This window comes from Sarcophilus harrisii, chromosome X (genome assembly GCF_902635505.1).
Source record: "Sarcophilus harrisii chromosome X, mSarHar1.11, whole genome shotgun sequence".
Taxonomy (NCBI): Eukaryota; Metazoa; Chordata; class Mammalia; order Dasyuromorphia; family Dasyuridae; genus Sarcophilus; species Sarcophilus harrisii.
In genome coordinates, this window is record NC_045432.1 from 4,641,275 (window position 1) to 4,658,764 (window position 17,490).

At 36.9% G+C, this 17,490-nt stretch overlaps 1 protein-coding gene across 1 annotated transcript; it reads left to right on the forward strand.

Annotated features, from left to right (window-relative positions):
- The first annotated feature begins 6 nt into the window (after nt 1-6).
- Nucleotides 7-17,262, forward strand: LOC116420339 (transcriptional regulator ATRX-like). The gene is made up of 8 exons (XM_031944996.1): nt 7-79; nt 1,174-1,217; nt 1,516-1,622; nt 3,123-3,236; nt 5,771-5,854; nt 9,274-9,380; nt 10,485-10,549; nt 16,387-17,262. The coding sequence occupies exons 3-8, from the start codon at nt 1,526-1,528 to the stop codon at nt 17,021-17,023; spliced, it is 1,104 nt and encodes a 367-aa protein (XP_031800856.1). The 5' UTR covers nt 7-79; nt 1,174-1,217; nt 1,516-1,525; the 3' UTR covers nt 17,024-17,262.
- The last annotated feature ends 228 nt before the right edge of the window (nt 17,263-17,490 follow it).

Here is a 17,490-nt window from a genome sequence, read left to right on the forward strand (position 1 = left end):
CAAATTGCAAACTCACTTTCTACCTCCACCTGCCTTTCAAACATTCAGAACTGCATGTGAAGAAGACATCTTGAGCCTAGTATGTGTAAGATTCTTTTCTTATCTTCCTTATTTCTCACAAGGATATCCACCATCTTTCCAGTCCTACAAGTCTTTCTGAACTTCTCAACGTCTCTTACCTTCCCTATCCAAATTGTTGTCCCAGCTTGTTGATTTTACCTTCTTAACCCCCTTCAAAAATTCCCTTTCTCTCCCCCTTGCATAGGCCCTGGTTATAATTTCACATGATTTCAATGATGTCGTTCTCTGTTCCTTAGCTCCCCCACCCCCCACCCCATATCCATAAAACCCAGTGGCAAGACCAACTATAAAATGCTTGGAACTGGTTTCAAAACCCATCATAACCTACCCCTCTTCTGCCTTTCCATATGCTTCTTACCTTACCTTCTATAATACAGTAACACTGGCCTCCTGGCCATTCTCTGAAGAAGACCCCTTTTCTCTGGCCATTCTCTGATTTTTATCCATCTCTGCAATGCCCTCCATACTCATTTCTAGCCACTGATTCTGTTCCTTTAATTCTGAACTAAAATCCTGGTTCTCAGGAACCTTCCCTAGCCCCTCATAATTCCATTTTCTTTTCTGAACTTTTCCCATTTATCCAGTATAAAGCTTCTTCTAACTTGTTTGCGTGTTATCTTGATATAAGCTTCTCAACTTCTTGAGTATAGACAGGGACCATCTTTTTACCTCTTGTTGCATCTCCTCTGCTTATCTCAAAGCCACTGGAAATTCTGGTCTGTAATTTATTGATGTAAACTCTGGGATCTGTTAGATAATATCATGAACAGTCTGACACAACTGAAAAATGACTGGACAAGAACACCTTTGGATAGCTAGGTGACTTAGTACAGAATGGCCTGGATTCAAAAAGTCTTATCTTCCTGAGTTCAAATCTGACCCCAGAAATTTACTCATCATATAGTCCTGGGGAAGTCACTTCCCCCTGCTTGTCTTAGTGTCCCCCCGTATAGAATGAGTGGGAGAAATAATGGCAAACCACTCCAATATCTCTGCCAAGAAAACCTCACATGAGGGTCACAAAGAGTTCTATACACATGAAAAACAAAAACTGTGAATTCACTGACACTTGTATTTGGTTTTTCTTTTCAGGGTAGTGGGCCTTCTGAAGAACTGAAGCCATCATGCCTTGAGAGGTTAGTTAGTGTTTCTGACCAAAGTACATGCATTTATTTTAAAAGTACAAATACACTAAGGGTGTTGTCCATCTAACTGCTGTCTTTATATCTCTGTCTTCTGCTCTTTCTCCTTCTATATCTTTGTGAAAGATACAAGGTATGAAGTGAGGCAAGTTAGTACTGAGTTGTGTATGGAATTATGAATATTGTTTGAAACTATTTTCATATCAACTTTACTGACACTCACCAAGGAAGCTGGTTTTCTGAAAACTTTCACTTGTTTTAAGTATAAACATGGATTTTAAATTTTCATTAGCAACGAACATATGGACAGTGATGATGGACAGATGGAGCATGAATGTATCAATCCACTTCATTCAGAAGAAAATTCAGATGTTCTTGTGACAAAAAGCGTCTCAGAAGGTATATTGTATCATAATGCTTTACATATTTGAAAGTTAAAACTCCTAGTTTTGGGTAGAAAATGTGTTTTTTTTTTGCATAAAACTACTTTTCATTGTCATAAAATTTTAGTCATAGAAGAACTAGATACATAGCCAGAAGGATTTTAGAATGTATCTAAATCGCTGATAGTAGAGATTAGGAAACAGGCACTACAAATAACATGGCTTACTCAAAATCATCAGTCATTATTTGTCATTAATACCCTCTGGTTTATAGGCCCTCAATTTAAACTACCTTGCAAATTAGTAATTTTTGAAATGGCTTTCATATAAGGAAGTTTTTTAAAAGATTATTTTTGTTTTATTTTAAGGTACAAGTTGCTGGCTTTTATCCTGGGGAACTTTTGACTTTTTTTTTTTTTTGCCACTTCATGGTTTGTCTCTTGACCTTGGTATATGCTTCCAATATTCATCTTCATTTTTTACCCCCTGTTTATTTAGACACTGACCTTGGGGTGCGTCATTTGTATAGATGAGCTTTTAGTTTACTTCAGGAGGGAGGGGTGCCTCACTTCCTGCTCATCTCTTTTCCTCAAGGCTTTGCCCTCATTTTCCTGCAGTAGTGCAGCTATACACCCAAATGTTCTTACCAAAGTGTCCAGGGGCACTTGATCTGCCAAATCAAATAGTTATCCTTCTACCTTCCACCTAAATCCTAATCCTATTTTTATCTCTATGCTGCCATTCATACTCATGTTATAGCATCTCCTCTTTTCTTGTACTTATTTTCCTGCCTCTGTCTATTTCTCAGTCTCTCTCTCTTTTTTTTTTTCTTGCTTATTATTCATTTTGCAAATCTACTTCTTGGCCTTGGGGCCTTTCATTTCTCTTGGTGATTATTCTGCACTTAAGGCTTTAATTTTCACCAATATACAGTTGACACCCCTAGCCATGTTTGAAAAGCACAGTGTAACTGTTGCATTTTTTCAGGCCCACATCAGCTGTCTGGTATTACTCCTATTTTACACATGAGGAAACTGAGGCAGACAGAAGCTAAATGACTCTCTGATTTCTAGATACAGGCACCTTTGTTGCTGTGGCTGATGAGAATGAGAGCTTCTTGAGATCAGGGACTTGATTTTCTATTTTTGTTATCAGTGCTCTGAAGCTCTGGTCTTGGAGAATAAAGCTTAAGGTTCTAAAAGGTCGTGGGAAATTCTAACTCTTTGGAATGGTTTTTCCCTCTGAGGCTTTAGAATGGGAAGAAGAACAAAGACAGAATATTAATGCTCCACCTTCCTCCTGTGGGTTTTTTCTAAAGAATTTCATTTTGAATATCACAGTTCTGGTTTTGAAAATTTCCAGATTGCAAGTAAGAGGTTGTGATGAAATCCCTTAGCATCTTGGAAGCCTCATTTTATTTTATCCAGTGGTTTTTAAAACTTTTTTTAAATTCTGAAATTCAGGGTGGATTCAGTGTTTTCACATAATTAGCATCATGATTGTTATTAAATTGTAGGTAATGTGGTTGCACCACCAGAACCAAAGCAGAAGGAAGACAAAGATGATTTTCAAGAGCCTGAAGTTGGGCACAAAAGCAAAATGGAGACTAAAACTTCCAAAAGACATGTTGGTAAGTAGTTTAGTTTAAAATTAATTTCAAAGTATATTTTCTAAAATAATATAAAGAATGTTGAAAATCATTGAAAGATATGCACTAATATGAAGAGACTACAATATTGTCATTGGGAAGAACACTGAAAAAGAAATTGAACACTTTCTATAACCATAAAGAATGGAGGAAAAGTATATTCTTCCTGTGATGGAGATAAAAATGGAGTGACAATTCCTGTGCCTGTGATGGAGGTGTAAGGACCCTGGGTGAGAGGTATTTTTCTGCAAGCCAACCAGGAGTGTTCAGGTTAACATTATTCCCTGGGGTGGGGGTGGGCGGTTGGTGGCCAGAACAGGTGAAGTGGAGATGGTGACATTCAGGTATGAGGCCTTTGCTGATGGTGCCTCAGGTCATAGATGTCCATTATTATGAGAAAGAGAGAACAGAAATGTGGAGAATTAATTTACTTAGGGAAATGGCCAGTGAGCAAAATAGGAGAAATAATGGTCAGAAAGAGGGGAAACATCTTGAAAAGTAATAAGAGGATTAGGAATAGGCGAATACTGACAAAATCATGTGCCAGGCAGAAAAGAAGAAATACTCAGAAAGAGGGAGCAATCAAGGGCCAAAAGTTTTGGAGAATCAAGGAAGGATAAAAACTATTGGACTTAAGAAGCTGTGTAACTGAAGCTAAAACAAACTGTCAATTAATAAACATTTATTCAGCCCCTCTTATTTACCAGGTGTTATGCTAAGCACTATGAATGCAAGGAAAGATAAAACAATATCCTTTTCTCTCAAGAAAAACATCACAGTCTAAAGGGGGAGTAACTTGCAATCTACCTTTATTTGAATAGTTTAATACTTCAATATTCTTCTCGCTTTGCTCCCAAAATTCTTCCTTAAAATATTCCAAGTCAAATAAATAAGTACCAGTTTTATTCTAAAACATTTAAAATGTTCCTAAAACCCTTGTTTGTGGCGTACTACTGCTCTGCTTTAATACCAGCAAATTGGTATTAACTATACAGGCTCTATCCAGTCTAATTTTCGTCAGGAAATAATCAGCCTGACAAGGGCTCCTTAGTTGACCTTTCTATTCAAATGTTTCATACAGCACCGTAAGCAAATTACTTTGCTATCTTTCTCAGAAGTTACAGCTCATTATTACTATCAAAGACAGTGAAATTTTGGTCACCATGAATTATTTCGGGATGGTTTGTGATTAGAAAGAGGTTAAATTTTTTTCTTGGGAGCTTGCTTCATTCTGAACTAACAGTAGTCTTGCCACAATGATGATGAAGGGTTTTGGGTTTTATTTGAACCTGTTAGAAAGTAGGTTACATTTTTTAAAAATCTCTGTTTGCTTTAGTTCCTGCTGTTTGGAATTCACCTTTACTTTCATGTTGATCCCTTTTGTTAATCCCTTTCCTTACTCCCCCTTCTTAATTTGCTGTTCAGTTGTATCTGAAACTCTGTGACCCTGCTGTCTGTGGGGTTTTCTTTTTGTTTCTCTTTCTTTGGTAAATATATTAAAAAATCATGATTAACACCCCAGATTTTTTTAATATAATATATTCTGCCCCTACTCTTTATTTCATCTGCATATATCTCATTTTTATATGACAGGTATGATGTACACATATACACATGTCTCATTTTGGTTTAAAGCAACAAGCTGTTGACTTTAACTTTCAGTCTCTTCTCTATTTCTGCCTTATGAGTAAATTAATACTTGTGTATTTTCCTCCTTCCTATTCCCCCCACTCTCCTCCTCACTCTATTTGGCCTCTCTCTGCTGCTTGCTGTTTTACTTCTTTCTGCCACCTTGCCCTCCTACTCCTTGTGCCCCCTAAGACTTCTTCTTTCCTTTCTGGTAAAAGCAGTGAGGTTCCTGCAGTATCTGACTCCCCCCAGCTTATCAGTTCTTCCTTTTGTTTCTCATTTGAATGAAATAATTGTTTTTTTTTCCTTTCTCCCTACACAGTTTTATTTTTTTAGACTTGATCCCTTGTACTCAGTTCAGCCCAAGCCTTTCTTTCTTTCTTTTTTATACCTTTTTATTTAGAAGACATAGGCATGGATAATTTTTCAACATTGACCCTTGCAAAACCTTCTGTTCCAACTTCTCCCCTCCTTCCCCCCACCCCTCCCCTAGATGTCAGGTAGACCAATACATGTTAAATATGTAAAAGAATATGTTAAATGCAATATATGTATACATATTTATACAGTTATCTTGCTGCAGAAGGAAAATTGGATTTAGAAAAAAGGTAAAAATAACCTGAGAAGGAAAAGAAAAATGCAAGCAGACATTAACAGAAGGAGTGGAAATGCTATGTAGTCTAAGCCTTTCTTTAAAAAAAAAAAAAAAAAAAAAGGTTTTGTTTAAAAATTAAATATTAAAAAGAAAAGAAAAAAGAAAAAAATGTCATGTGCCTATCGGGATGTAAGGGAGGGTTCAAAATATGTAATAATAAATTTAATTTCAAGAAAGCCTATATAATAATAGAGGACATTGTATTCATAACTGTCTGTCTGCTTCCTGGTAGGTTTTCTTTTGTTCTCTGTTGTGTCCTTTTTTCTTTATCCTTTTGCACCTTTCCTCTCTTGCACATTCAGTCAAGCAGGCTGCAGTAAGTATGTATTTATTTATGTTTATATATGTGCATGTACAGATATATGTATATATAATGTATATACACATACATCTAAAACAGTATTAACATGGTTGGCATGTAATGAAGATTTCTGTATTTGGATTGAATCTTTTAAAATTTTGACCTAGTCTGGGATAAGTGATGACTAACCCTGCCTTTATTTTCTAATAAATTCTGCTCCTGTTCATTATTATTTTTGTGTGCATCTCTTATTTTTTATCTCCCCCGACTCCTCTGCTTTATTGCTGCCTGCCCCCTGGCCTTGCTAGTACTTAACCTGCACGAGAATCCCTCCCTTATTCCCCTGACTCTCCAATTTTTCCCTCTCTCTTTATTCCATTCTGACTGATATCATACATTTATTCCCAGCCCATCTTATTTCTTTATAGATATAAAGATATATCTATATCTATCTATATAAGATATATATGTATATATAAGATATCTATATATAATATAGATTATAGATATCCCCTTATAGATGTACATGTACCATTCTTTCTTTAACCCATTTCTGATATGAGTAGGCTTCCAGAAACATCAGTCCTCCTCACCTGTCTAATTCCTTGCTCTTGCACCTCATCTGTAAAATGGAGTTATTCCTTTTAACTTGTCCTTCACCCTTTTGCTTTTCAGAATCACATCATCTTCTTCTCTGCCTCTGGCTTTCTCTCAAACTAATGACTAATGACAGTCACAGACATAGGGTGTACATCTCCACATAGGAAAAACATAGTCTCGCCTGACTGAGTCCCTTGTAATTCATCCTTGATGTCTGCCGGATGTTTCTCTTAAATCTTATATGTCTCTTTCCAACAAAAACCTGAAAGCCTGGCAGCTCATGGAATATTCCTTCTCTTAGTTCAGAGTTATCCTTCGGTTGCTGGATATGAAAGTTTTGGCTGTAATCCCTTCGTTCCTTGATATATGCTGTCCCAGGACCGTAGTCCCTTAGAGCAGCCGCTGTGTGGTTCTCATTATGGCAATGTCATGTTTGGTTTGCCCATCTCGTGCCTCTCTCCTGGGCTCATTCAGTTCTGCTTTGTGCAGCCCTGTACCACTGAGTGAACATTCATTCAGTTCTACCATTCCATTTTCTCCAGAGTTCTAACTTTTTAAAAATATTGTTCATCTCTTGCACTTCTTTTTTTGTTTGTGTTGATTAACTTAGTTCTCAAAATGGAAAGTTGAGGGCCCTCATTTGTATAGTGTTGTTGCTTTTCCCTTATAACTCATTTAACTTTTTCTTAATTAATTTAGATATTGCATCACTTGGTGCATGTGTATAGTGTTGATACTATTTCATTTTTTTATGTTACTTCTTAGTGAAAAGTCATTTCCTAATATCTTTTAATTAGACATGTTTTTGCTTATACTTTATCAGAAATCATAATTACTACCCTCTGTTCCAGGCCTTACCTTTACTCTGTGTGTGTCTCTTTGCTTCCAATGTATTTTTTACTTTTTCATCCACTTATGTTTTGTGTTTAGGTTTATCCCATTCATATTTGCAGTTAGGTTACTGTGTAGTTCCCTTCAAATTATCTTTCCCTCACTTACCCTTTTATCCTTCTTTCACCCTGTCCTCTTAGTTCATGCTCACCTCCTCCACAGACCCTCTTTCCCTTCTTTCTTCCCTACCTGCAGAACTAAACAGGTTCCTATACCCAACCTGGGCTGTTATTCTCTCTGATCCGCTTCCAGCAGGAGTGAGGTTCAAGCATTTTTCCTCATTGTAAAAGTTCTTCTTGTTTTCCACTTTGATGTAAGATAATTTGCTCCATTCTCCTTCTTCCTTGGAAGCTGAATCTTTTTTCAGAGCTTTTCAAATTGTCTTAGAACAATTGTTTGACTTGTTTTCCTATACTCTCTGCCCTCTCTGAGGCAATAGTCTGTCTTTTCTTTGTCAAGGAGATTTGATTTTGTGAAGTGCTTTCCTGTCTTCCCAGAATTCTCTCTCTGTGGTATTTTCTTTGTAAGGATACTTAGCATTTGAAGTTTTCTTCCTCTTATTATTGCTTGGACCAGAGCCACACATTTCACACTCAGCCATTGCTCACAACTCTTGTAATCTGGCGACACGTGGTGATCTGTCAGAGGGCACTCATTCCTCCACCCAGCAAATACTCGTGAATCTCCCAGGATCTCTTCTGTCTTGTCTCTTTCTTGAACTTACGCTGCTCTTCTCTCAATCCTGTCATTTGCTAGTGGCCAGATCCCTCCTGAGGCTCCACAGCCCTTTCTGTCTCTCTCCCTAAGCTGCCCTGGGCTCGAAAAGAAATCATTGTGTGTTCTTTCCTGTGCTTGATAAAGAGAAGGCTTGGTTCTCCTCTAAATGTATGAAGAAAGCTTTTAGTTTATCCCCATTGCAGGTAATCCTTGCTGGTGACAGTTATAAATTTCACTTATCCCTTTAATGCAAACTGCATTTATTATTATGCCCTAGTGCTTTTCAATAGGAATGGGTCCTTTGTTTTGGAAAGGTATTTCCCTGCATCTGTGAAGATAATCATATGACTTCAACGGGATGTTCTTTCTTTGGAGTCTGCTGTTCCACTACAATTGTCTAATTATGTCCCTGTCTTTAAGTCTTTATCCATCCTCTTTTTGTATATACCTCTCCATTCCCTTGTAGTGTCCTCCTTTTCAATTTTAACTAGCTCAACAGTGCAGAAACTCGATAACTCATTTTTGTCCTAATCTTTTTCAAATATCTGTTTACAATGATTGAGCAATCGCCTAGATTGAGCACTCTGATTCAAGTCCTCCACATCTTTGTTGCTATAATAATTTCCCTTAGTGATTGGTCTACCTCTGTTGTTCTTTACCTAATTAGTCTCTAGCAAAAAATTATAAACCCATCATTTTGATTTTTAAAGTCCTGCAATATTTTCCATTCTAACTATCCTTGCTTTCCTCTCCAGCTGGCCTTCTATTTCTTCCATTAATGGTTCATCTGTTTCTGTTCCTTCATTTGTTTCCTCACTCTGTCTTTCTTTTAAAATTTTTGTTATGTTACTTGTGTCTGACCCTTCCTGGCCACATTTGGGGCTTTCTTGACAAGAATTCTGGAGTGGTTGACTGTTTCCTTTTCTAGCCCCATGTTACAGGTGAGGAAATTGAGGCTGGAATGAGTTGAGGAAAATGTATGATGAGATGTCTTCCAGCTACAAAATTTGTTAGTTTGTGAAATTTATGAAACTTATCCATAATTTTGAGTAAGTATGCAACAGTAAAATGATGGGAATACACATATCTTTGTAGATTCCTTATTTATTAAGCAAATAGGAGATTGCCAAAAAGAGATATTGAGATATAAAAATGCAGTTTCCTAGTTTGTATGGAATTTTAAATTTTATTTGTGAACAGACTATGTTTATAATTTATTTGTTTAGGGGAAAGACTCCACGAGATTGTGTGTTGTACTGCTTGTGGTCATCAAGTGAACCATTATGAGGATTCAGTATATAGACATCCTGCAACGAATGTTCTTATTTGTGAGGTATGTAGTGATGAAGTGGATGATGATTTTGTTATCTGTAAACTAGTATGCCTTTTGTTTGGGAGTAAAGGACAAATTCTCCTGTTAGAGTAAGTCATCTTTTTTATTTATATGAATTCTATAATGATTCATTGCAAAAGTGAAGATTCTCTCTTTAGAAGTGAGATGCAATAAGTGCTGACCTTAAAAAATCAGACTTAATTAATAAATTGGTTAGTTTACATAAACTTCAGTTTTTAATATACATGAGGACAATCATAAAGACTATCTGTTCCTGACCTGTGAGCCCAAAGTGTCTTGACCCTATCATAGTGAGGTCATTTTCACCCTCTTTGACTACTAAAGAACATGGTTATTAAAAAATCAATCTTATTCCTGTTTGACAGTATATGTAATATTTTGCTCTCAATAGTTCCTACTTCTGGTGAGAGGAGAACATTTCAAATGTTTTTATTTATTGAATTATTTATTTTATTATTGATTGATTGATTGAATTATTTTATTTATTGAAATAATAAAAGTAGTTTTAATAATAACTTCTTTTCCTTAGCACTTTAAGATTTATAAAGGGTTGTACACATGTAAACTTGTTTGATGCACAATAACCCTGTGAAGCTGTATTACTATATGCTTCACTAATTAACTCTGAGAATGAATAAGTTATTTGAGAAAGGAGTTCATCTGAGCTCTTTCAGACTCTATCACAATATAGAGTGAGTTTGAGTGCAACAAAAGTTGTGTTTTTGATTGTATTAATAATGTTTTCTGTTGTTCCTTGGGTGCTACTTATTTTCCACTTATCCATTTGCACATTTTTTTTCCTTTGAACATTTTTTGAATTTTCTTTAAATCAGCTAATTAGGTAACAAAGTGAATTCTTCATAGACATTTTGTTCCTCTGTTCCCCATGATATATCCTTACTTTGTTTACAGTTTTTACTTTTGCAAAATATTTCGTTTTTTTTACTATGACTAAAGTTAACACCCCAGTTTTATGTTTAAATGTAGTGTATGGATTTAAGCATTTTAAATTTTGTGCTTTGTGAATGTTAATATTTTAACAGATTTAAAACATTTAGAATTGAATGTTAATTCCTTTTTTAGAGCTGCTACATATATACGAGTGATGACATAAGCCATGATTCTACTAGACCTCATAAGAATTGCAGGTAGGAATATATCTCCCAAAATAGAAAGCACCCCTCTTTTGGGGATCTCTTAAATAGTTTTATTTATTCTCTCAGTGAGTCTTCATTGTGTTAAATGTCAGAGATTATAACATATATTCAAAATGAGAGGTACACTAGTTTTAAATGTATAATTACAGGTGTTTTCTCATTGAAGAGAAAGAGGCATTCAACTGGTTACGATTTCATTTTTCCTTTGGATTCAGATCTTCTTGAGCAGACATTGTTAACCTGGGTTCCTTTTAGTAAATTTCAGCATATCTCTGAACTTAGACGTTGAAGAAAGGTATACATTTATTGTACTTGATGTTTAAAATTAAATCTTTTTAAGAAGTTAAAATAAATTTTCGGCCCCAAGGCACCATTGTACCACAAAGGTGTCCATAACACACAAAAAATACAAAGTCTAGTTCATACCCAATTTCCAACATAACTGCCACAATCATATTTTTGGTGTTGAGTCATTTCAGTTGTCTCTGAAATTTTAAAAATAAATCTATATATTTTTAATACACATTGTTTTATGAATCATGTTGGGAGACAAGAATCAGAATAAAAGAGAAAAACCATGGGAGAGGAAAAACAAGATGTGAGCATAGCATGTGTTGATTTACATTCCATCTCCATAGTTGTTTTTCTGGATGCAGATGGCATTTACTGTCCAAAATCTATTGGGAGTACTTTGGATCACTGAGCCACAGAAAAGAACCAAGTCTTTCATAGCTGATCATTGCATATTCATGCTGTTACTGTGTACAATGCATTCCTGGTTCTGGTTCTTTCACTCGGCATCACTTCTTGTAAATCTTTCCAGGTCTTTCTAAATCAGCCTGATATCCATTTTTACATCACAAAAGTATTCCATTACCTTCATATACCACTTTGTTCTGACATTCCCCAAATCATGAGCATCTATTCAAAATCTGGCCTGAGATTTCTCGAAAAGTACTGGGGTCTCTACCACTATTGGGGCCTCTAGTACATGGTGTGCAAGGGCTGCATCATATCAGAGGGACCAGGAAACAGATTCGGGAAGGATGATAGTCTGATCATCCCAGTTTTTCTGTCTCCCCTTGGGGGATATACCTAAGTCAAGTGTGTTGGCATTTTCTCTCTCTGACCTTCCTGGCTTCCTCTCTTTTCAATAGATACTTCCTTAATTTCCTCTCAATTTAACCCTTTAGACTTGTTCTCTTCTAGTTTACACTTTTAAAAATACCTTGTAAGCTCTTCCAAGATTTTTTTCACGGATCTGAGAACAAATTACTTTTTTTGAGACTCCAAATATAACCACTTTGATACTGTTGTCCTTTTATAAATATACCTCGATCTTCCCTGTTCCTACAATAACTTTTCATTATCTTTAGAAAGTAACTCTTTTCCCCCTACTTTTTTATTTTTATTTTTCCTCGCATTTCCTTTCTGCTTTTTGTGACTCAGCTTTTTTTTTATGTGATAGTTCTGCTCTGGTTTTGTGCCATCTTTAATTTTGGTGCTGCTTGCTGCCGGGTTTCAGGGCTTAGGGTGGGAGATGGGGACAGGAGTGGTGGGGGTCTGCTTTCCCTGATCACCTCCCTGGGGTGTTGAGTTTATTTAGTTCTTAGGCTGCCCCACAGGCGGGGTGGGGTGGGGTAGGGCCTTACTGACGGTTTCTATGGTGACAGATTCTTGCTGGTGGCTGTTTTTGGAAAGTCCAGATGTTAGTTAAAACTAACTGTCTAGCTTTCAATGCCCAAATTTATGGCACTGAGGGCAAGGATGGGGGGGGAGAGGTTTTTGGTACTGTCGCCCTTTCAAAGAACGATCTTGGCTGCAATGATCTGCCCTGTGGCAGTGGAAACAGGCATTAAGAATGTGAATTTATTAAATTTTATTTTAATTAAAATGTACAATTCACCTTAAATTTCCTGTCCCAGTACCTTTGCATTGCTCAAAAATCTTTGTTAATTTGCTTCTCAAAATACCTAACTTCCATCAAAGTTTAGCTGATGTAGGTGTGTCTCACTGGGGTTAGAGGAACACAAGTGTCAAATGTAGTAGAAGTAGTAGTAGTAGTAGTAGTAGTAGTAGTAATAGTAGTTAGTAGTAATAGTAATAGATGATAATAGTAGTACTTACTACGAGTAATAGTAGGTAGTAGTAGTAATAATAGTTACTAGTAGTACTAAGTAGTAGTAGGTGGTTGTAGTAGTAGTAGGAAGTAGTAGTAGTGGTAGTGGTAGTAGTAGTAGTAGTAGTAGTAGTAGTAGTAGTAGTAGTAGTAGTAGTAATAGTAGTAATAGTAGTAGTAGTAGTAGTAAATAGCCCTCACAGCAGGGGGCCAAGCAGAGTTCTAAGTTTAGGGCAATTCACCTGTGAGGACCCACCCTCTCCCTAAACAACAATCTCTTAGGCAGGTGAGCAATCACCTTCTTCAAAAGAAGACCTCAGTGTAGGCCCCTCATCCCCAAAACAAGGTGCCAGCCAGATCTTGACCCTTTTGCTAATCAACATAGAGACTCCCCCTTTCCACTTGGGTACAGAGAGGCCTTGTTTCCGTAGCAACCCAAGAGGATGGCTCAGCCCAGGAACAAAATATTTGATATTTTATTTATTTTACTTTTGATGGAATTGAATGTTATTTTCTTAGATTTGAAGGAACTATCCTGCTGATCTATCTGTGGAGTTCTTCTTTTTCATTTAGCAGCTTCTGAATTTTCTCCATCATTTGCCTCAGACCAGTCTTTGAAATCAAACTTTGCACTCAAAACTTAGGTGTTTCTTGGTAGAGGGCAATCTGTTTTGCAGTATCTGGATTCTAGTTTGTCCTTCAATATTAGTTCACATTTATTCCGTATTTAAATGTGTGTGTGCTTTTTCTCCTCAAGTTCCTTGAAGGCAAAGCCTGTTATATATGTGTCTTTTGTGTTATTAAATATTAACACAAAGTATTCCTTAAATTCACTAACTGCTTTTGGTTTTCTTCTACAAGACACATTTTGCCCTTTTTGCCATTTAGCTTCAATAAAATAGTGTATTTGACAATTTTTAAATTGAAAACGTATTTATTAAACATTTAGTATTTGCAAATATCTTAGAAATTTGGGCCCTAGCATCACTGATCTGGAAAAGAAACATTTACACTAATAATAATAGTATGACAATGATGTTAATGATGATTATGATACCTATTATGTATACAAGGGCTGGATGCTAAGCTATGTCACAATAGTCCTGAAAAATAGATGTTATCATTACAGTTGAGAAACCAAAGCAAATATTCATTAAGTGCGTTGCCCAAGGTCAAACAGACAGTGATGAGGCCAAGGTAGCAAGAACAGGTCCAGAATAAGCATGAGACAAATTCACAACAGCTATTCTCTATCAAAAGGATGATTTACCTAAGAGAAGAGTTTACAAAGTAGAGATAAACTGGGCCCCTGAAGTGGCAAATATGGAAGAAAGATGGGAAAGCATATCGCTAGAAAGGAAGGGAATTTGAAAGAAACCATGACAAGAATATGCCAGGAGGCCTAAGTGCGTCATTGATTAGTATGTTGATTTTGGTTTTCTTGGGGTCTCTGGGGGTCTTGGGAGCAGCCTTCGTTTCAGTTCAGGAATCACCACAAGAACAGGCGGGTGTTAAAGTCCAAATCCTTTATTGTCTCCTTCAAAGTCCTCTCTCCTTCACTTGGGGTTGGCCTAGGTTTCTGGAGGCCTTTCAGAGTCTTGGTTTCAGTGGAGAAAGGAAGGAGGAGAGAGCCTGCCACCAAGGCGCTGTGAGATGACGTGAATGATCTCTTTGAGTCCAAAGGTTTGTGCTTCAGCCTCCAGCCAGCACAGAGGTGGATGATGGAATGAATCTGTCTCAGCTTTTGCTGGCTGTTATATACTCCATTATCATGGGTGTGAGTCTTGTGGAACTCTATTAAGGGCTGAGGACTGAACTAGAGAACTATTAAGTCAATTGCACTGACTTAACACCTTGTAAGAATCCTTGTTTCAGAGTCCTGGCCCATAACAGAGTTGAGTAGATTCACCAGAGTTAGTTAGAGTGAGGACGGCGGCACCATTAGAGAGAAGACACTATGAGGAGGGAGAAAGAAGAACCTCCTGGTGGGCTTAGTCAGGAAGAAAAAAGAAAACTTGGCAAAGGTCTTTATAATAAGCAGATCTTTGATAGGGGAAATAGAACCTTGGGGATTTCTCCAGGATAAAGGCAGGAACTCAAGGGGATGAGGATCAAGGAGGAGAGGAAGGGTTCCACAGCTTAAAGGTGGGGAATCAAGGAACTGGATGGAATAATAAACCTGGCAGACCAGGGCCAGGACCTGTCTAAAGATATGATAATCAAAAAAAAACAAAACAAAAACATCTAAAGGTTGTTTAAAGATGCACAGGGTTTGAGGGATGGACAAAGGACTTTCATCCTCACAATCATTCTCTAAACTGAATACTCTTAATGGAAGTGTTATAACTGATAAGAACCAGTCGGGGGTGGGTGGGTGGGGGTCTTTCTGAGCTTACAACAACCTGTGAGGTTCGTAAAAACTAGTTTGTAGTAAAATGTTTGTTCAGGGATGCATAGCTAGTGAGTGAGCCTGAATTTGGACTCAAAATTTACTGGACTAAAGGCAGAGCTTTGTATTCTTTGCCACAAAGGTGCTCACAAATGTCTGCTTCATAATTAACAAACTTACTTTCCTTTTCTATTGAGAAATATCACATTATTTTCACGAATTTCCACTTGCCCATTGCAATTTTCAATGCATTGTGTTATTCAGTGAATCTTTTATTTTAAAGTTTCTTTTAGTAAAATTCCCAATTTTGCTTTCTAAAATCTTTTTTCTCATAAATGCATTTTTGCCACCAAGTTATTAACTTTTTTCATGATTTCCTTGCATCACTTTCATTATTTTCCCCAACTTTTTTTCTACCTCTTTACTTCCCTGTTGGGATCTTTTTTCCAAGCATTTTTCAGTGATTCTTTTTGAAGGGTGAGACTAATTCACATTACCTTAAATGTGGAAGTTTGGACTGTGTTGATATTTTCTAATTTTGTGTTTTGATCTTCTCTGTCACCAGAGTAATTTCTTATGGTCATGTCCTTTTTGTTGTTTACTGATTTATTTTTTTCAGCCTATTTTAAGTTGTACTTTGTAATAAAATTGGGCCCTGAATGAAGAGAGCATTGCTCCAAGCTTCAAGTTTTTGTTCTGTTGGTTCCGAGCTGTTCCTGGGCATATGTAAGTTTTCTGCTTTTCTAAGGTGTTGTGATTTAAGGAGAGGTGTAATCACTGGTTTTCTGGCCTGAACTCTTAAAAATCTGAGTGACCATAAGCTCTCTTTGCTGAATTGTATCTGTGAACTACCCCTTGGGTGCTAGTCTTTGTTCTTGGCTTAGGAGGGTAATGTGGATCTCCAAATGGCCAATGCAACAGAGTCCTGGACCCAGTGCCAGCTAAGGATCCACTTTCTGACCAGTTTCTCAGTCCTTAGGGAGAGGCCTGGAAGTGTCAGCTGCTGCTGATTCACTTGCCTTTCAAGGTCATGTGTGGGAGGCCCAGGAGTGGCTACATTATTTTGGTTTTATCCTTTTCATTTGTTTGTTCTTTCCATTTCACAATTAATCTGGGCAGTATTTTAAAGTTGTAAAGCTGTTTCATTTAGAGATATTGGATAAGTTCATGCTTTTACTTTTATAATTACATGAATAATTTAAAAGAATATATGTTGAAGTATATTTTTTGTAATTTATTTTTGTTCCCAATTTTAAAAAGTCTTTAAATAGTTGACTAAGAATGATGCTTCAATGTTTTTGTTTGTTTTTTACATTTCAGATGGTGTGCAGAAGGTGAAGATTTAATTTTTTGTGATTTCTGCCATAATGCTTTTTGTAAAAAATGCATTCGCCGCAATCTAGGGAAAAAGGAGCTGTCAAAAGCAATGGATAAAAACATTAAGTGGAGTTGTTACATTTGTCAGCTGGAGGATTTATTGGATTTGGTTGCCATATGCGACTGTTTATTTGAGAATTCAGCACACTTAGAACAGCAGTCTAAAAAGAAAAAGTTAGTAAGTGAAAAGAGTGATAACACATGTGACCATTCAGAGGAATTAAAACATGGAAGTTGCACTGAAGAGACACATCAGGTGTATAATCCTTCCTCTGATACGGCATTAAGCCCTTTCCCCACATTACTGATTCCAGAAGCCTTGATTGAGAAGGCAAAAGCATTGGCTGAGAAAGTGAGAGAAACGAGCGCTACTTTTCTGAAACATTCCCAGCAAATATCCCCTTATTCAGAAGTTAGCCCAAGTGAGAGTTACTGTCAGTATGAAATTTTGAAATATATGATAATGGAGGTATGTGATGCTCTGGAGGCCTTGGTAGATTTCCTGAATGATGAAATAATTCAATTGGTTATTAGACAGTTGGAGGAAAATAATAAAGAAAGAGAAAATGAGAATGTTTAAAAAAAATTAAAACTCTTAAGATTTCTTTGTTAGGACTGGGTAAGAAATATTTCCTTGTTCATAGCTACAATGTGAGGGCACCCGCTCCGTCCAACCAGATTTGTTATGTTTGGGTACGTGACCCTCTGTTTGCTTTCTGTATGCCTCCTCTTGTTAACTGCCAGTCTGCCCTGGTGGGGGGAGATGCGCAGTTCTCCTGAGATGTGATCAAATAAAGGCTTCTGTTTTCTACTTTGAAATACCTCTCTTTTTAATGGAGTTGGTGGACTTGTGACCTACCCGTTTTTAGGGCCTCATCCTGGAGAACTGGGCAGAGCAGGGAAATCTGATAATCTCAGAAGGTTGTGCATCCCTTTGGGCAGTCTCAGGTAAGGTAGGGGTGGGAAATGTCCCTGGGATTGGATTATGGTAGGGATTCTTCTAGGGCTGAAGCAGCAGCCACATGTGTATGGAAAAACTAAAGGGTC

Excerpts from the sequence above, each read along its gene's own strand:
- LOC116420339 (XM_031944996.1), top strand. The coding sequence starts at position 1,526 with ATGGACAGTGATGATGGACAGATGGAGCATGAATGTATCAATCCACTT. Across the intron at positions 1,623-3,122 it reads GACAAAAAGCGTCTCAGAAG|GTAATGTGGTTGCACCACCA; the intron begins GTATATTGTATC and ends ATTAAATTGTAG. Across the intron at positions 9,381-10,484 it reads CGAATGTTCTTATTTGTGAG|AGCTGCTACATATATACGAG; the intron begins GTATGTAGTGAT and ends TTCCTTTTTTAG.